General features: G+C 36.0%; 1 protein-coding gene across 2 annotated transcripts; it reads right to left on the bottom strand.

The window, feature by feature from the left end:
* Nucleotides 1–2219: 2219 nt before the first annotated feature.
* Nucleotides 2220–17614, bottom strand: LOC115976333 (beta-glucosidase 12-like). 2 transcript variants are annotated; one of them, XM_031097554.1, is made up of 14 exons: nucleotides 17087–17614; nucleotides 16223–16268; nucleotides 16033–16102; nucleotides 13255–13313; nucleotides 12515–12590; nucleotides 12276–12353; nucleotides 12098–12185; nucleotides 10913–11153; nucleotides 10459–10574; nucleotides 10111–10322; nucleotides 9984–10015; nucleotides 2905–3007; nucleotides 2667–2775; nucleotides 2220–2522 (listed from the first exon to the last, which is right to left on the bottom strand). In XM_031097554.1, the coding sequence occupies exons 1-14, from the start codon at nucleotides 17158–17160 to the stop codon at nucleotides 2354–2356; spliced, it is 1473 nt and encodes a 490-aa protein (XP_030953414.1). In that variant the 5' UTR covers nucleotides 17161–17614; the 3' UTR covers nucleotides 2220–2353. The 2 variants fall into 2 exon arrangements, with proteins under 2 accessions (XP_030953414.1, XP_030953405.1); XM_031097545.1 differs by having other exon boundaries at nucleotides 16223–17614.
* Between the last annotated feature and the right edge of the window lie 3225 nt (nucleotides 17615–20839).

A 20839-nucleotide genomic window follows, 5' to 3' on the forward strand; every position in this document is an offset into this window, starting at 1 on the left:
GTTTGGGTATATCTTTTCTTCTAAAACTGTTAAGCGATGGTTTTTTTTTTTTTTTTTTTTAAATTGGGAATTTGTTAAGGTGATGACATGGCGTCTCCTCATTGACTGGCATAAAACCGACCTTTTACGCCAACAATGGACCGAGTTTAAGCTTATTTTCTTATAGCTATAAGCCAGCAAAAGAAAATTATCTGGTACACACCTGGGACCAACGGGGATCCCATTTTGCTCGGCTAAAAAAAAATGAAAATCATTGTCTAGTTATTATGAGTCATGTAAGCAAATCATTATCATAACAGAGAGAGTTGTAGAGTGTGTAATTTTGTACGTACTTAAAAGTTTCATTAGTGAATCAGTTAGGTAGCTTGCATTTCCGGCTTTAAGCTGAGGAGCATAGGCTGCATATCTTGAGGTATCATAGTTTAACCCAATAAAATCAAATGACCCATTTACAATCTTGGATTGCTCTTTCGAGAACTTGAGTAATCGATTTCCAACAAGAGATCGTATGCTATGTGGATAATCACCATTTATCAAGGGGTCCATGAACTTGCGATAATATATTCATCATAATTCATTTAAATCCTGAAATTTTGTACCTACTATTAGTCTAGGAAATATTTACATAGATGGCAATCATGAGTTACATATTTGATTGTAGAGTTCTTAATTAAGTATAAAGCATAAGAGGCTATGAAGTTTCAACCTATAATGTCCGCTCCTGATAATAATTCTTTATCATAAAATTAAGACATCAATCAGTTTTTGATGTAGGTAGGAATTAAATCCTAGATCTCTTATATAATTATTAGAGATTTTATCAGTTGAGCTAACTGAAATTCATAAGCCATGAAGTTCAATCAAAAGCACAAAGGTCAAGTAGTACTTACCATCCAAACATAAAATCAAGTGCTTGTAGCGCAGCATTACGATGATGCCTCGTGAGAATGGCACCATCCAAAATGTCACAAGTGTTATCCCTATGGTGCCTTTCTGCCTTGCCTAGTACATATTCAGCATTTGGTTAATGCATTTATCCAAATATGTGAACTTGGGTTTTTTTTTTTTTTTTTTTTGGAGGATAAATTGTAATATATTTTTTTGTCTCTCTCAAATATGAGGGAAATTACATTTTTATTACTCAATTTTATAACATTCAAGTCAAAGTTGGTATGTGAGTTTCAGTTAACTCAATTCGTAAAGTTTTTTATACTCAAATAAGAGATCAAGAATTCGATCCTCGCCTATGCCAAATATATCATTTCAAAATATATTTATGCTTTTACATAATTTATGAAAATCCTTAAACAATACAGTCTTAGATTAGCCTACAAAAGATCTTTGAACTATTAATTACAGTATAAGTTTAGAAAAATGAAGTAGATGTAACATGTTCTTCTGCGGTTGGTACCTTTCATAGGATATGTTGTATGTGTCATCTTTGTTCCACTGGCAAATGAAAGAAACTCAACCTCAAAGGATTGGTTTAGTTATTTTTATAAATCCTTGATATTTTGAATTCAAATTATCTAATCAACACCCAGTGGTCATTCCTTAGATTTTTTTTTTTTTTTTTTAGTTACCACTCGTTTGTGTGAGATAGAGGACTGCATAAAGCTGATCGATGAATCAAGTGATTTAAGAATTTCTACACCCATGTTGACAAGTGACAACCAATATAATAATTTCTAGTTTTTGTTTTTTTTTTTGAGGAGTGATAGCTCCTACTTAGTTGGGATGAATGTTGGAGTGATCGAGAAGAGACAAGAGTTGGGCCAAAAGCTTATCAACCTAGAAACATTGTAATATCAGCTAAGCCCAATGTATTCACCACGAAAGGATTCCATTTGGTGTCGAGTGCTATCTGTAAAATATGGCCCATGTGATCCAAACCATAGCCAAGTATAGGCCAGACCACTAGGTCTTGTAAGTAATTGGACAACCATTAAGGCTGGGTGGCCTATTTTTGTGAAAGGATCCAGATGGGTGATTCACAAAGATTCTAAATTATGCTTTTGGGCCTCAAATTGGACTACGCCTGGTCCAATTAAATCTCTTATTTCTGGGCCTCAACAGAGAGTGTGATTAATCACAATGATAACTACATAGCTTGTTTCTCACCAAAAACAAAAAAAAAATAAAAAAAAATAAATAATATAGTAATTTGATTAAGAAAATTTGAGTTTGTAAAGAGTGTCATTATCTTTTATTGAATACATACTCTTTTTTTTTTTTTTAAATTTTGGAGAAGAAAATAGATACATTATTTAAAGAACATAAAATAGAAAAGAAATGATCTTATAGTCTTCTCTAGTATGTAGTTCAACATGAGCATAGTCATTAATTTGTCATCTTATGGCTTGAGGAATCTCTTAAACCAACGGGCTGAAAGCTTGGGATATCTTTTCAATCCATTTTTGTAATCTACAAAGTTGATGCCAAATCGAACGGTGTAACCTGAATTCCATTCAAAGTTGTCCAATAGTGACCATGCAAAATATCCCTTCACGTTAACACCATCCCTAAGTACCAAAAAAAGGAAAAAGAAAAGGATCAATTGGGCTTTAGACATAACAATTTTCATAATTGTTAATATGACATTGTTATTAGTAGTAATAAAGTCATATTAGTATTAAATCTGAAAGAGAGAGGTCTTCTCTACTTACTTGATAGCCCTATGAAGATACTGAAGATGATGATAATAATAATCAATTCTAAAGTTGTCCACAAGGGCTTCCTTGAGTGACAATGTAGCATTATTGAACTCATCAATGCCTACAATATAGTGGCAAATATTTAGATTCAAATGGAAATTAAGCTACCATTCCTTTCAAATTTTATATTTCTAAGGCTGGTATCTTAACTTTACGTGACCATTAATTGAAAAGTTTAAAAGATAATTACCATTCTCAGTAATAAAAATTAGTGGGTTATGGTACTTTGTCTTTGTGTATAATAGAAAGTCTCGAATTCCTCTTGGATAGACATGGAGCCATGATGAAGCCGCCTGAAATTTCATTTAAAAAAAGAAAAAAAAGAAAAAGAAAAGAAACAATCGGTTAAAACCCCGGCCCATTGCAATAGAAGTTATATTGAAGAACTCATCGGAATCACCAACCGGTAGGAGAAGCTGTTGGAGATTCTCTAAAGCTCCAGAGTTATCTCAAGTTAATGTATTTTCAGATCAGGTCAAAAAAAAAAAAAAAAAAAAACTCTTTTCGTTAACCATTAGGGATTCATATATTTTCTCATGGATATCTTTTTTTTCAAATACTACGGAATGTTGTTACTTGTTCATCAACCTGACATTGTGGTCAATTCCCTTCAAAGAAATTGTTTTTATTAATCACTTTAATTTGTATTTTATGTCCATCAAATGAAATAATTTTCATCTTCTTAAAATATTATACCATGTAAATGAACTTTTTTTTTTTCTTCCGGGCATTCAAGGGTTTGGTTAGTCTGAGGCAACGGGTTTCGAGAACTAAGAGATGAGATTTAGAAAAGGCTTTTCATATTTCATTGCATTTTTCGTACTGTGTGTCTATTTTTAGGATTAATGAAAAGACGTTAATATATGTAAATATCAAAATCTAGAGCTTTAGAGAATTTCTGGCAGCTTCTTAAAGAAATGAAGTTTGTTATATAAGAATATCCAACAAGGGTTCCCAAAAAAAAAAAAAAACAAACAAATACTACAATTTGTGAAGTGCTACAACTATTGTGGGGCCCAAATGATTTATGGGCCAGGCCCATCTACCCGGGGGGAATCCGAAGGCCCAAGCCGAGGAGGGCTATGGCCCAGGCTCGATATAATAGCCTATGGATGCCGCCGAGGACAGCTCAGTCCTCGGCAGACCCAAAGTCCCCCCAAAAAGAAATAAGGGTAAAGACGGAATAGGACTGAAACTTGGAAGAAAGATCTAAAATATCTAGGGAAAGCTGCTGTTACTGCCATTTAATGCTCTGAACCTGACAGAGCCGCATTCTTTGGCTTTTACAACCACCCCCAACGACTTTGAATATGGGCTGATGGGACAAGTATCAATCTTGAAAAGGTTGACCCTATACGTGGACGAAGGACAATGAACGCAGGAAAAGATAAAAGGAAAAATAAGTAACCTAAAGGAGGGGTTGGGAAAAATGGCCAAAAACCAGAGCCTCCCAGCCCACCTCTAGGAGAAAGACTCCAGGGGTGAAGGAAAACTTAAACTCGTACGAACACCGCGAAAACCCGCCGCCTGTCTATCAAGGCCTAGCCTTCCAAACCCACGCTCTACAAATGATATTATTAGGGGCCTTTTTACGTGCGAACCCGACACTGTTACGGTCCGCCACGAATCGCGTCCTTACAATTGGCGCCGTCTGTGGGGAGGGCTTGTGTGTTGGTATAGGATGTGGGTCGATAGAGTTTCTTCGTTATTTCTAACCGTTGGTTATAGAGTTCTAGTATAAAGTTCTGCTAGGGGCTACGTTTCTTGACTAGGGGCTTGGCTGAGGAGCTAACTCCCTTAAAGCCAAGGTCTCCCGTAAAGAGCAAACTAGGCACTTGATAGCGTTAATCGTATGGATAAACTCTAGGGGCTTGGTTGAGGAGCTAACTCCCCTAAAGCCAAGATCCCACACAATGAGGAAAACTAGGTTTTGGACAGAACCAAGGCATTGTATGGTCCACGGACTCAAGCCTCTGGGGAAACCAACTACCTGGATGATGGAAAACTAGGTTTTGGACAGAACCAAGGCATTGCATAATCCTCGGACTCAAACCTCTGGGGAAACCAACTACCTGGATGATGAAAAACTAGGTTTTGGACAGAACCAAGGCATTGTATGGTCCACGGACTCAAGCCTATGGGGAAACCAACTACCTGGATGATGGAAAACTAGGTTTTGGACAGAACCAAGACATTGCATAGTCCTCGGAGTCAAGCCTATGGGGAAACCAACTACCTGGATGATGGAAAACTAGGTTTTGGACAGAACCAAGGCATTGTATGGTCCACGGACTCAAGCCTATGGGGAAACCAACTACTTGGATGATGGAAAACTAGGTTTTGGACAAAACCAGGGCATTGTATGGTCCACAGACTCAAGCCTATAGGGAAACCAACTACCTGGATGATGGAAAACTAGGTTTTGGACAGAACCAAGGCACTGCATAGTCCTCGGACTCAAGCCTCTGGGGAAACCAACTACCTGGATGATGGAAAACTAGGTTTTGGACAGAACCAAGGCATTGCATAGTCCTCGGACTCAAGCCTTTGGGGAAACCAACTACTTGGATGAGGAACCAACTATTTAAAGAAAAAACTATGGCCCGTAAACCTCGAAATCCATCCGAAGAGAACTTCGCGTTAGCAGATGGGTTAATACCTTGATTGCACGGATTCCTCGGTCTACCCTCGGATCCCCAGTGTCAAAGGGGTTGATGCGATACGGCTCAACATATTACCCAAAAGTACAACCAAAGTCCCTCGCTACTCGGCTACCCTCTCGGACGAATTATTTAGAGTTTATCGTTCTCGGATATCGCTTTAGCATGCATCGCGCAGCACTCAGCGGTTATCCCGGTTAGTTCCAAGAGTTTCATTTATTAAGGCTTACCCTTGTTATACTTGATAATATTTGTGAGTTTAAACTGGTAGGAGTTTGCGTTAAGGCATTTTTCTGCCCGGAATATTATTAAGGGCAAGCTTACATTTAATATTCATGCGCAAAATAGTTGTTGCAGAGAAGAAAAGTATGGGTAAAGAAATGAACTTATCTTTTATTAAGACAAAGGAACAGTACAGTGTACAGTGAAAAGCTAAAACAAGCTTACATTACAACTAACTATGCAAGTGAAAAGAAAAAATATACAATAGAATGAAGAAAAGCCGAAGAAAAAAGGCGCAGATGAGAGGTTGGCTACTGTTCCAAGATGTCGTCTAAGGAAACTATTCCTCGACGCTTCTACATGCCCATAACTCAGGCAGCCAAAGAACCCAACTTGGGGCCTGCACCGGTGAAGAAAAGGTGCAGGGAACCTGACCTCAGGCTAACACCATCTACAGAAAAGGTGCAGGGAACCGGAAGTTGGGAAGCCCCCGCAAAAATTTGCCTGCTACAAGGTAGACGGTGCTGATGGCGGAAATTCCTTCTTCTGACATACCAAAAATCTGGCATGACCAGAACCTGCTTCGGATTTTGACTAAAAGAGGGAGAAACACCCTTTCCCCTCTGACGAACTGGAGTATTCTCTTGAATTTATGCCTCCTTTGCCCGTACATCACTCTTTTGAGCCTCAGGAGGACATGGTGCCTCTGTGGCGGAGAAAGTTCCTTTTCCCCAACCCTCGCCTCAAACATGATGCGCTAAGGGAGGAAGCTGAAGTATTTGTGCATAGGTAAAGCAACTTCCTCTCTTATTTATTTAAAAAGATGGGGTGGTGGCATTTAATTCACGCAGCGTCCCAAGGAACGCTACAGACAAAACGTCTCTGACTCGCTTTCCAACGTCGTCTGCAACCCTGAGACTAGAGGAGTCTCGAGAAGGCGCACCTCGAACACTGGGGTGCCAAAAAGTACCGCGTGATCAAAGACTATGGAAATACCTCTTAATTTGTGGGCCCAGTAAATTCGCGGCCCAAGCCCGTTCAGCATATGGGCCCAGGGATAGAACCAGGGCCTTGCATGGTCCTCGGGCTCAAGCCTGTGGGGAAACCAAGTACAAAAAAGAAAAAATTACAAGTTTTGGACAGAACCAGGGCCTTGCATGGTCCTCGGACTCAAGCCTGTGGGGAAACCAAGTACAAAAAAGAAAAAATTACAAGTTTTGGACAGAACCAAGGCCTTGCATGGTCCTCGGACTCAAGCCCGTGGGGAAACCAAGTACAAAAAAAGAAAAAATGACAAGTTTTGGACAGAACCAAGGCCTTGTATGGTCCTCGGACCCAAGCCAATGGGGAAACCAAATACTTTGATAAGAGAAGGTTTGAATTTCGTAAGAAGGGTTACTTGATAAAAATGTCAGGTCACTTCATCCACGGCTTAAACACCAAAAAAAAAAAAAAAAAGGGGGGTCAAGACCAATAAAGTTGTGAGGAAGGTGGTGAAACGCCACAGCATTTAGTCGTATAAGAAGGCTGTTCATTTGGTGGGTGATACATCTTCAAATGGTTATTCCTCACACGGCATCAAACCTTCGTTTTACTCCTCGGCCAACATGGGGTAAGTACTACTTTTCACTGGTCGGCCTTATTGTGCCAAGCGTTTCTATTAAAGTTATAGCGACATCTTTCTATTATCAAGTATTTTGGTCTTAGTCTTCATTGATTTAGATGCTATATTATTGTGCCGAGCAGCGTTTATAATTTTAAACAAAAAAAGAAAAGAAAAGGCATAGAGACAAAACATGCGAAACGAAATAACAACTTTTATTAATACAAAAAATTATTACAACGTACAAAGAGGGGCTCAAACGAGCCTATACAAAATGTGAACTGCCTAAGCAACAATTACATTCGTAGTACAGATAAGTAAACTGTCGGGCGTCTTTTAAACTCGTCTTCAAAGTCTCTCCAATCTCTGCCTCAATACTGCTCATATTACGATAAGAACCTTCTTTGGGAAAAAATGAAGGAGAAGGAAATAGTAAGGAAGAAATCAATGAAGAAGATGGAGGAGATGAACGAAGAAGATGGAGGACATGAGTAAAGAAGGAGGAGAAGAAGAGAAAAGAGATGAAAAGAAAGAAAAAGGAGCAAAAGAGGGAGAATTGAAAGCACCAGGATGGAACTGGTGCTGGGAAGACTAAGAAAGGGAGACGGAGGATAGCACCAGTGAAGGAAGAGAGGAAGAAGTAGAGACACTTAGTCCCTGCCTCGATCCTGACTCCCAACACACTGGAGCCATACTAGGTATGCTCATAGGAGAGCGGTTAGTACTGATAATGGATGTTCTCGACTCGGTCACGCCAAAAGTTTGACGTGACGAGTCCCTGCTTCGGATTTTGACTGAAAGAAGGATGAGGTTGATTTTGAGTTTTCGCCATCCTTGTCCCGACCGAGCCATTTCAAGCTTTATTGGAACATGGCGTTTATGGGAAGGGTTTGGCTCCTGCATCACGCGTTATTATGGTAAAGTGTATCACGATTTAGTGTATAAACTAGTGGGTAAAATGAACCCTAGGGGAGGCCAAGTATTTCAAAAGGATGAAAAGGGATTCTTTACAAAAACAATAACCTCCTCCCTTCCTTCTTATACAGAGGGTGGAGCGGGAGACATTTAATAGGTTCAGATCTCCAAAGGAATCTGCCAACACAAACATGCCGGTTCCGTTTCTCCACCCCATCAAAACAAACCGCCAAATTAAAGTAGTCTCGTAAATAGTGGTCATTAAAAGCACGTTTTGGAATACCCAAACGATAAGAACGCATCAAGTGCGAAATCAAAAACTGTCTCATAGACCGGTGCACTTCTTGGACAGATGAAGAGCCGCCAGCATTATTAATAGGCCAAATTGACTGGGCCGCGAGAAGAGGTTCGGCATCACCAAAACCCCCCTTTCCAACCAAGAGGTTGGACAGCCGGGTTTTGAGGGGCTATTGTGGGGCCCAAATGATTTATGGGCCAGGCCCATCTACCGGGGGAAATCCGAAGGCCCAAGCCGAGGAGGGCTATGGCCCAGGCTCGATATAATAGCCTATGGATGCCGCCGAGGACAGCTCAGTCCTCGGCAGACCCAAAGTCCCCCCAAAAAGAAATAAGGGTAAAGACGGAATAGGACTGAAACTTGGAAGAAAGATCTAAAATATCCAAGGAAAGCTGCTGTTACTGCCATTTAATGCTCTGAACCTGACAGAGCCGCATTCTTTGGCTTTTACAACCACCCCCAACGACTTTGAATATGGGCTGATGGGACAAGTATCAATCTTGGAAAGGTTGACCCTATACGTGGACGAAGGACAATGAACGCAGGAAAAGATAAAAGGAAAAATAAGTAACCTAAAGGAGGAGTTGGGAAAAATGGCCAAAAACCAGAGCCTCCCAGCCCACCTCCAGGAGAAAGACTCCAGGGGTGAAGGAAAACTTAAACTCGTACGAACACCGCGAAAACCCGCCGCCTGTCTATCAAGGCCTAGCCTTCCAAACCCACGCTCTACAAATGATATTGTTAAGGGCCTTTTTACGTGCGAACCCAACACTGTTACGGTCCGCCACGAATCGCGTCCTTACAACTATAATTTTTGGAATTCTTTAGAATATGATTTCTTGTTACTTTTATCATTTTTGGACTTATTTAGAATATGATTTTACTTCTTTGTTGTCAGATTTTTTATGGATTTTTCTGATCAAACTGAAATCATTACAAGACAATTTTTTAAATTATTTATTATTTTTATGATCTCTATAGAAATGTTTTTATTTGGAAAAAATTTCTTAATTGGATAACAAAGTTCTTTTTATTTTTATTTTTATTTATTTAATTCAAAGATTTTTAGCCATCTTTCCTTCTATATCCTTTTTTATTTTTATTTTTTATACATTAATAGTTGAGGGTGAAAGGATTTGAACCAGGAAATGTCAATTAGTTGAATTACAAGGCTTTTAACTTTTTATATCTTTTATTTTTTTTTTCAATTTTTTAATAAAATTTGACATTTGACATTTTAGAATTCAATAATCTTTTTTTTTTTTTTTTTTTTTTTTTTACAAGATAGAAATTCTACTCTAACTTAATCTAAGTATATGTGTGTAAAGCCCTCCTAACTAGTATATTTACCATTCGATCCATAGAAATTTGATTTTTTTATTTTTTTTTATGCATTGTTTCTAGATGTCAATTTGTTGTTGTTGTTGTTTTTTTTTTTAATCTTTAAGTTGTGTGAAAATTAAACCATTTCAGAATTTGCATAAAAGAAAAAAAATTGAATCAAACTATTGTAAGTTTGTAACCATCTTGAGATCTATATCAATCTTATGTATGTTCAATTTCATACGCACCTGTGGACCGATGAGAATCCCATTACGCTCAGCTGCCACAACAAAATAAAAAAGCATGATCTTCTTAGTACTTATGATTTACATAAGAAAATCAAAATCATATGGCTCCAAATGTTTGAGTTCATACCAGTAACATTAGTTCGCATATCTGTAGCGTAGCTTGCATTTTCAGCTTTGGGTGCATCAGCTGCATAATTAGTAGTATAGTAGTTTAACCCAAGAAAATCAAATGATCCTTTTACAAGCTTGGATTGCTCTTCTGTGAATTTGGGTAATCGGTTGCCAACTAGAGATTGCATGCTATGTGGATAGTCACCATTGGTTAGGGGATCCACAAACCTACAACAAACCATGAAATTTTATGTCTTTATTGCACCTATTATATTAAACTAGCAAAGGGTTTTTTCTATTCTTTGTAAATAACTAGCAAATAGTGCAATAGATATATTCAAAACAAAGCGTCATGTAGTTTTACCATCCATAACCGAAATCAATGGCTCTTTGTGTAGCATCATGGTCGGCCCTCGAGTTAGAGAATGGCACAAACCAGGGTGCATTTAGGGATATACCGATAATGCCTTTCTGTACTTCCTGCACATAGCGAAAGCTTGCTTAATTTTAAAGACACACTCAAGCTAATGTAATTATATTTTTGTCAACTTTTAACAAATTAATAAATAAGCTTTCAACAAAAAGTTAATCCAATCCCAAACTAACGGAAAAGAGAAATGCTTACCAAATTACTAATACTGAAAAACAAGTTTAACTTGCAGATTTATCTAATTTTATCTTCGCTGCAAATAGTTATTAAAATGAAGTATCTTAGATTGTCTTATATCAAGTGGAATGCAACCATGTTTATTGAATGGGGTACAATTTTCAAGGAAAAAAATGTAGTAAAATAATATAAAAAAATTTCAAAACGGAACCTGATACTTTTGCCTATACACTTTGACAGCGGATGCATGAGCAAGAAGCTGATAATGTGACACCAAATATGGCTCTGTTCCAGAATCTCCAACCGTGCAACTAGAACATCGATTTGGTGGTGATTGCCCCGTAACATAACCACCATTGACGTAACTCCATGGTTCATTTAGTGTGATCCAATGCTTGACACGATCACCAAATTCTTTAAAGCAAAGCTCAGCATAATCTTGAAAGTCATCCCTAAATATATACATGCAGAAGTATCAAAGCAATTTAATACTTGACATTACACTAATTAACTGTGCATTGTTTGTGAGCATATCATGTATAGCATGATTTAGCTACGAATCTAAAAGGTCTATCCAAATAGAAAAAGACTTCTTTTTTCTTTTTCTTTTTTAATTTAATAGTTGGGAGAAGGGAGATTTGAACTTCAATGCCTCCACTCTCCAGTCTCTAGAAAGTGACAACCAATTGAACTATAAAGATATTGATAGTGAAAAGCTTTTTACGTAGACTAAAAATTTTCTCTATTAGTGTAATGCATTTGTGAATGGATAATAATAATTATTATTATTATGTTATTGATATAAATAACAACTAAATTATAAACTAGTTAAATTACAATTTCTAACTTTTGCTGATTTTCAACTCAATTGTGTAAATTCCACATTTTCCATTTCAATTCTTTATCTTTAATACATTTATAACTTAGCCATTCTATCTAATTGTGTCCAATCTCATAGTTAGTTTTAATATTTTTCATTTCTAAAAAAGATTTCATTTTAGTGGAGCAAATTGGACAGAAAGGTTATTTTGGAAACAAAAAGAAATCAAATGACTCATTATGGGACTATATTAAAAACGTGTGGAAGTTAAAAATTGTAGATTAATATTAAGTTAATGTATCATAACATGATCTAACATAAAAAAATATATATATCAAAGATAAATTCTTAACAAATGATATCAAACTTAGAAATTCTCTGTAAGACAATGAGCTTAAGTCGTTAATTAAAAATAATAATAATAATCAAAATGGGCCCCCCTTTGATTCCTTATCTTCAAAATGGGTCAACAATTTAAATTTTAAACATCATAAGCACAATGAAAATTGTGGAAAGTATATTAACTAGAATTCAGATGAATAAATTGGCTGAACTTTAGGTAAATTAACCACTTACACAATATGAGGACTCAAAAAACCACCATACTCATCTTCCAATGCCTGGGGAAGATCCCAATGGAAGAGGGTAATAAAGGGATGTATACCTGCATTCAATCATAGCAGACAACAATGAATTAATAGCGCATGCATGATAAGTTGGTGACATGTGATGGAATATAAGAATCATTCATGACCTCTGTCTAGGAGCTTATTGATTAGTTTGTTGTAGTATTTGATTCCTTCCCTATTGACACCCCCAGATAGTTTTCCTTCTGAAATGAGTCCCAAAAATGAGATTGTTAGGAACATAATATGATCACAAAACAATAGCAATTTAATTCCAGCCTAAGATGTGTACTTGATGTACTCATTTTATGTTGTTGTCATTGGATGGATCTAACCTTTTATGCGATTGTGAAAACGATAATCTTACTTGACAATACTCGAGACCATGAGATTGAGAATCTGTATCCATCTAAGCCCATCTTTTTCATAATCCGAACATCTCCCTACAATGTATAATCACAAAGCAAATTGTTGGAAAAATCTGAAATGAGGATTTCTAATATTGTGATTATCTTGAATTTGGTTAGATATGCTCAATAATTAGAAAAAAAGCATGTGGCATTTTTTTTTTTTTTTGATAAGTACATGTGGAAAATATAATTGGACCCTAAAAATGTTTAGCTACAAAATTGTTTGTAGCTTTAAGTTATAGCTTGTCTCAATATCTTTTTATCGGATGTGAGTTTTGACAAATCCACTATTAAATTACATATTCTTCCTATATCCTCCATACTTGCAAAATTTATTGAAAAATTAAAAATCAATACCTATATTATCAATAAATTATTTAAATTGTAAGTTTTTGAAGTTTAAAATTCTGCATAAAATATAAGTTTATAGATCATATAGTAAATAATATCCGATTGATACAAAACTTGATATATGTATTAAGAGCTAAAAGAATATGCAATTCAACGGTCAGATTTTCTAAATATGTAATAATATTTATTTTGTTGAGTAAAATTGTAACCTTAGGTTACAATCAATTTTGTAGCCAAACTTTGTTCTCCTTATAATAAAAACAAAATTATACAATTGTGCTATAAGACTTTTGATAACTAGGAGCTAATTAATATGAGTGTTTTTCTTTCCAGTTTACATATATACCTTGTAACGATGATATTGATCGTTAGCTACATCTCCAGTGCTTCCATCCGTTATCCTTTCTGCAATATCATTGTAAGTTAATAATGTATTTAGAGAAGCCCATAGGATTCTTTTTTTTTTTTCTTTTACTATTTAAGAACTAGTAATTAGAGCCCTAAGAGAAATGGAACTAGTACTTAAGCCTCACAAGTCAGAACTATAACATATACAACATATTTCTAGGGGGGAAAATGAAGAAAAATAAATACCAAAAGATAGGAATGTGAAGGTTTACTGTATACGTTGTCATTCTTCTTTCTTTCTTTTTTATTTTATTTTATTTATAATTTCTATTAGGGATAGGTATTCTCAATCTTCGTCTTAGATCTTGTTAAAACAAAATAAATGGTGCAGAATCTGTAGATAATGTTAGGTCATTAATATTTAAATAAACATTATTAATACTTTTGATATTTATTTAACTTATTATTAATGTTGCAAAATATAAACAAATTATTGTTAAAATTTTTTAAAAAATTTAAATATTATTTTTTATTTATTTAACATATTAATAATGTAAAAAAAAAAAAAAAAAAATCTAGTAACTTATTGTTAAAAATTTTAAGAATCTTATAATGAAATTACCCTAAAAATTTCAAACAATCTCAATGATGCTCCCTTTCCGCAGTAAGATTTTTGAATTTACCGACAATGAGTCCCCTTATATTCAAATCAAGCAATATATATATATATATATAGAGAGAGAGAGAGAGAGAGAGAGAGAGAGAATTTTTTATTACCAACAACAGTGTCCAATTTCATGAGTTTACTAATTAATTACTCTATACTGAAATTCCACATTTACGAGTAGTGAGTCGTGAATGAGCCTTGGCTTACTAATGTATCAAAATAAAAAATAAAAAAAAAAATTAGACAATTTGGACTATAATTTCCCATCAGAAAATTAGACCATAAGTATTTTCTTCAAAAAAAGAATTCAAACACTAACAAATACTAATAACGACAAAATTGAAACATCGGGTTTATGATGCATAAATAATCATAAACAAACTGTTTTTTTTTTAGAAAGTTATAAACAATGACGCTCGTTCTTGATGATAATTCTTTATCATCAGACCAAGACACCAATTGATTTTTGATATAGGCAAGGATTGAATCACAGATCTCTTATTCAATTATCAGAAACTTTATCAATTGAACTAACTGGAACCTACAATTTATTTGATAATATGATTGTTGAGGGAGAGGGGATTTGAATTTTGAATATCTCATTTGGACGCCAACAAATATCAATCAATTGACCTACAAAAGTCTTAACTAAATACATGACATTAAGATCCTCCCAATTTGAGATAAATTATTTCATAGTTCAAATTAAATATTATATATGTAAAGGTGGCCAACCATCCATACGGAATGGCTTGTCAATAGTTGCAACATTCAATACCTTTACTTTCCTAGTTTTTCTATGGAAAGAAGGTATTTTTCTTTATTAATTTTGACATGTTCATCGTTTGGCCTTACCGAGTATGTCATTTAACATAGTTTTCTTTTTGTTATTTTTCAATATAGTAAGCCTTCAGACGCACAAAATTACACAAAAATTTTCACAAGCTAGATTATGATTTGCATGACCTTTACAATACTAATTTCGCCCACAGGTTTCCACAATATACAGAAGCATTGTCAAGCAAGAGTCAAGGCAGAGTGTAAAACAAGAAGTAAAAATAATTTATAATGCCACTACTTGTACAGAGAATTGAGCAACTATTTTGCTTGGTCCTAATGCCACATGCTTCTGAAATCCTCGTAGTTATCTCAATTTTCCATCCTTATATTAACACGCATAGTATTTTTTTTTTTTTTTTTTTGGTTCTTGAGGTAAGAAAAATGATCTTCTAAATTTGAAAATGAATCAATTTTGACAATAAATGATTAATGACTCTAATTCAAATTCAAATGCTTCAATTAATGAGTCCAATTTTTTTTTTTTTTTGATACAAGGTAGAATTTCTACTCTAGCTTAATTTAAGTGCATATGTGTGCGAAACTCCCTCCTAGAGACTTGAACCTTAACCCTTGCCCCCTCACACCTCACAAGCATTTATACTTGTGGAGTGACCACCATGAGTCCAATTTTAAATTTTAAATTCAAATACAGGTAAAAATAGGCCACCAAATATCACTCCATTAATTCTCTCCAAACTATCCTTTACAAATCAATAAATTAATTTGTAACAGCTGTAGGTTCCTTAAGTTCAGTTGTTTTGTTATAATTGTAAATCCCTAAAGTTTACATAAAATTTATAAATAGATGTGACAATATATGTAATTGGTGGACTTCAACAACCTAATAAATGAATCTTTAAAATTTGTTTTGGTGATATATAAGTTTGTTAACTTCGTGTAGTAAAAGTTACAGTATCCCTAACATTACTTTTGTTGTAATTGTAAATCCTTATAAACAGCTAATGTAATGCTATGTATGTATGTATGCATTTATGCTAGGCCTTTTCTTTCGTATTGAGAAAGCCGCTTCAGAAAAGAAGGCGGAAGCAGAGGCAGTTAGGGAATTGAGTATGTAACCTTTTCTATATAATTTCATAACAAAGCCATGGATGCAAGCATTACTAGTTGTTATTTGGGTCCACCATTTACATCATTTTATTACCTACCATTATTTTAAATGACAAAATCTCCTTATTTTGTATTCCTTTAAGTTTAATATTAATGATTCATAATAAATTTTATAAATCTAAAAGTTTACAAGAAACAGACCTGGATGTTCATGAGTGAGAGTGTCCCATATGCTTGGTTCTCTACCATCTTCATGTGCTGCACCTTCATACTGGAAATTTGAAAGAACAGACATGTGCACATAATAATATTGATCATATTCTTGACATCTCAGGACATTTGAAAAAAAAACTATGATACAAATTAACAGAGGAGATTGTGACTGAATTACCTGATAAGCCGATGATGCTGTCCCAAAAATAAAATCACTGGGAAAACTGGTCCGGTTGATTGAAGAAACGTCAAATTTTGGTGAATCAGCTATGACATTAGTCAATAAGCCAAGAAGAACTAGAAGGCCCAAGACTGGATAGCCTTGAAAAGCCATAATTGATTTCTGTTTTTTTGTGTAGCACTAGGTTTTTTTTTTAATAGAGGAGCACTACATATATAATTTATTTAGAAAAGAAAAAAATAGAAGGCGAAATTAAAAAAAGAAAAGGACAGGCTAATTTATAGTGATCATAGCTGTCCTTCAATTGATTGTTTGACATTGTACGTACAATTATAGATATCCTCCTAAATAGATTTTCATTTTTCCCTATCAAAATCCATAAGATTTAGAAAATTTCTCTGTTACAAAAAGCTAATCCTAAGAAACTTTACAGCCTGGAACCACGGGTATAATACAGCACGCACCTCTTAAGTGCAGTGGCGACGCCACGTTATGTTCAGGGTATTCCCAGGAACACCCTGAACTGAAAAAAAAAAAAAAAAATTTATACATATTAATTAAATTTTTTTTATTTGCTTATCCTTTAAAAAAAAATTAGGAACACCCTCAGTAAGAAATTTAGGAACACTCTCAATAAAAAAAATTTTATTTGTTCTACTTTCAAGCCCAAAAAAAATTGTAACAGAACAAGAGACAATAAAAAAATCCTAACCTAATATACTGAAATCAGATCAGGCCTCAAACAAAACCCAAATTAAAAACTCTCTCTCTGTCTCTATCTCTAAAAGAAGTCTAGAACTTTTCGAAAACTCAGATTGTAAAAGAAAGAAGCAAATGGGTCTCTCTCTGTGTCACACTCACTTGGGAGTGGGAGCGGTGCCGAGGAGGCTGGCATTTTGGAGCTCGATTTCGGGGAGTTGTTGGTCGTGGTCCATCTCAATGATGAGTGGCACAGCCAGGATCAGGAAGGTGGTGCCGGCGATCCACGTCGCCTTGCCAATGCTACAGAGGAGCTTCTTGGACACGACGGCGGCTTCGGAGGCGATGCGCTTGGCATGGATGACGAAGGACAACTGGGATCCGTTGCGGCTGGCCTTGGGTCACTCACTTTTTCCCTTGAGACGACCAACGGAATCGACGGAGAAGGAGATCGCCAGATCTCACTAAGTGCTGGACCCCACGGCGGTCCACGGAGACGAAGTCATTCCCTTCCTCGATCTGTCGGAGGAGGAGTTTGAGGAGTTGTACACAGGTGTGACTCAGACTCTCTCTCTCTCTCTCTCTCTCTCTAAGACTTTGAACTGTGATGGTCATTTGCTTGTTGTTTTGCCTTTTGCTTAGTTTACTTTATAAATTTTTATTAAGTTTTGCCCTGTTTTTGGAGTTATCCGATGGTGTATTTATTAATATTTGCACTGTGTTGGTGTGGTGGGATAAATTAATTGTCTTTTAGTGTTGGTGTTGTGTTTATAGGGGCCATGGGGCATTGGAATTGGGGGGGTGGATGGGGGGGCATGGGGCCGGGGTAAATGCACATGGTTTTGTGGGTGTGTGCTCCTGCAGCAATATAACTAATAAGTAATTATTTAATTAACCAATAATTAATTGAAGGAAGCAACTAATAAATAATAATTAATAATTTAATTAATCAATATATTATAAAAAAACAAATAAATTAAATTATGTTACCATATTAGGTTAAAAAATAAATAATAATTTTATAATTAATGAAACAACAATATAATAAATTATAGTTTATAAAAGACAAACAAATTAATGAAACAACTAAACAACAATAATTAATAATTTTATTAATATTTTAAATGAATTTATAGTTTATTGTTTATTCTTTGCTAGAATTATGGACAAGTATTTGATAAAAAAACCACGTACCCAAGATTCATCTCTTGTGCAAAATTCATCTTCATCTTTTAAGCGAATTTGTGTTGACTTTAAATTAGAAATTCTTAAGGAACACCTTGAAAAAAAATTCTGGAGTCGCCATTGCTTAAGTGTAGGGGGATTAAATATGAAACTACAAATAATTTAAGGAAAAGACTAACTATTGTAATTTATAACCCCCTCAAGACGAACTTTAGATCTATGAATATTGTCAAAGGCTTTGTAACTGAATTGGCACTTTTCCATGCACAATGTTTGAGTTGCGAATGAACACCTCGTCGAGAAAAGTTCTCTGAGAAGTCCTTTCAGGCATCCTCATCACGAAACTGAATAGAAGAAGGGGTAGGATCAGAAGAAGACGATGCCCCGAAACGAAGAGGGTTCCAGGTCGAAGCAAACTTACGTTTTGGTGCCATGGACGTACTAACGTCAACTAGAGAGTGAGGGGGGAGAAAGAAACACTCAGAAAAGTCCCAAACAGTTCAAATATATAGAAATATATTGAATGTAAGGTACATATGTATGAAAATGCATGAGCATGTGACATGCAATAGTAATATCATCATGGGCTCAGCCCAATCCAAACCTACCAGCACACAAACAGTTTAACATATATAACACACATCTAAATGCATGAAACCATAGTTATAATGTACATGAAATGCAATGTATAAAGTTTTTAAGATCAAATCTTCAAAACCCATCCCAAAAATTGCACAAAAACCTCTTTGATTTTGAAAAACCCCAAATTTTGCAAAAATCCCAAAAACTTAGGTTACAAAGTATGAAATGCATAAGAATGAGGGATTAGAGACTTACCAAGAGGCTCGCTTCATGAATTGCGATAATCTCTGCATGATTTGAGGAAGTAGCAGAAATCAATTACAAGTAAAGTGTGTTTTGTCAAAGGATTCGTCAATTCTAAATGACATGTTTTTAACATGATCCACATATGTCCTAACACCCAGGGTCATCGTCTCTGACAATGGAAAGCAATTTGACAATGATGCATTCAGATATTTTTGCCAACAGTTGGGGATTAAGAATCATTACTCCTCTCCTACTCACCCCCAGGCCAACGGACAAGTTGAAGTCACAAACCGATCCCTACTCAAGATGATCAAGACTCCGCTTGAAGGGGCAAAGGGCATATGGCCAAATGAGTTACCCGGTGTCATGTGGGCTTATAGGACAAAAGTTCGCACACCTACAAGAGAAACACCTTTTCGCCTTGCATACGGACACAAGGTCATCATCCTAGCGGAAGTGAGGCTAACCAGCCATCGAGTATCCCATCATGATGAAGTAACGAAGAAGGGATGCGCCTATAGTTAGATCTTCTTGACGAAGTTAGAGCAACGGCAGAATAGATGATGGTACATTATCAGGACTTTATGGCAAAGCACTACAACACTAAGGTCAAACCTTGTCATTTTCAGATCGGGAACTTGGTCCTAAGGAAGGTAACAATGGCCATCAGAGATCTCTCACAAGGTAAGCTAGGCCCCAATTAGGAGGGACCCTACATGATCGCCGAAAGCCATAGGAAGGGCACTTACTACTTGGAAACCCTCAACAGGCTGAGGCTTCGTCACCCATGGAACATCGAGTACTTAAGGAAGTACTACCAGTAGTAGTTAAATGCAGCTTACTTTATCGCTTTCTTTTTGTTTTTCCATTTTTATATCAAAAGTTGAATGTCAAAAGATGTCAAGCCTCTAAATATGTTGAGTTTCTTTTTAGCTCTTTTTATTATTAATAAGACTAGGATGCATTATCAGAAACGTTGTTCTACTCTCTACCCTTCAGTGGACCATCTAAACCACGCTAAGTCCTACCTACAGGGTGGACGAATGACCAAGGATACCGACGGGTACTTGGTCTTAGAAATTTTACCAAGTCCTATCTACGGATTGGACGGGCGACCAAGGATATCGACGAGTACTTGGTCTTAGAAATTTTACCAAGTCCTACTTATGAGGTAGACGGATGACCAAGGACGACCAAGGATACCAACGGGTACTTGGTCTTAAAATTTTTTATTAAGTCCTATCTTTGGGATGGACAGAGGATCAAGGATACCGACGGGTACCTAGTCCCAAAATTACGTTAAGCCCTACCTACGGGGTAGACGGATAGAATGAAATGTCAACGGTACCAATACAACAGAGTCATACACGATTGAAATGAAGACAAAATATAAGTATGGGCAACGGATAGAAATAGCAAATGTAGCCTAAACGAGTAAATGTTTTTTCATAAAAACCCCAAAAGAAGGGAGCATTAATTACTGTTTGACAAATAATTCTACAAAAAAAAGGAAAAAAAACTTAAATAAAAAGGAAAAGAAAAATCAAGACGGAGGAGTATTAAGAGCAGCTGGGTTCACAGTGGACAGACCTTCAACAGCAGTTGGATTCTCGGCGGATGAGACCACAACAATGTCAGGACTGTCAAGGGCAGGTTGGGCGATGGCCACACCGGCGGTGTCCTTCACCTCTTGCTCAATCATCTGAACAGAGTCAACGGTCTCATCACTGACGGTGTCATCTTCTCCAAGCGTCAATGGGACTGTGTCGTCTATTACGATCTGGGAAAATTTGAGGTTGGGCTAAGTGGCTTTCACCTGCTTTAAGCAATCCTCGAACCCATCACCATAGTAGACACTACACGCATCAAAGAAGGGTTGAGAAATATGGAACTCCGCCACAG

The sequence above is a fragment of the Quercus lobata genome, chromosome 1 (genome assembly GCF_001633185.2).
Source record: "Quercus lobata isolate SW786 chromosome 1, ValleyOak3.0 Primary Assembly, whole genome shotgun sequence".
In the NCBI taxonomy this organism is placed as follows: domain Eukaryota; kingdom Viridiplantae; phylum Streptophyta; class Magnoliopsida; order Fagales; family Fagaceae; genus Quercus; species Quercus lobata.

Excerpts from the sequence above, each read along its gene's own strand:
- LOC115976333 (XM_031097545.1), bottom strand. The coding sequence starts at position 16,378 with ATGGCTTTTCAAGGCTATCCAGTCTTGGGCCTTCTAGTTCTTCTTGGC. Across the intron at positions 13,314-16,032 it reads TCTCACTCATGAACATCCAG|AAAGGATAACGGATGGAAGC; the intron begins GTCTGTTTCTTG and ends ATGATATTGCAG. Across the intron at positions 10,575-10,912 it reads TGTATAGGCAAAAGTATCAG|GAAGTACAGAAAGGCATTAT; the intron begins GTTCCGTTTTGA and ends CGCTATGTGCAG.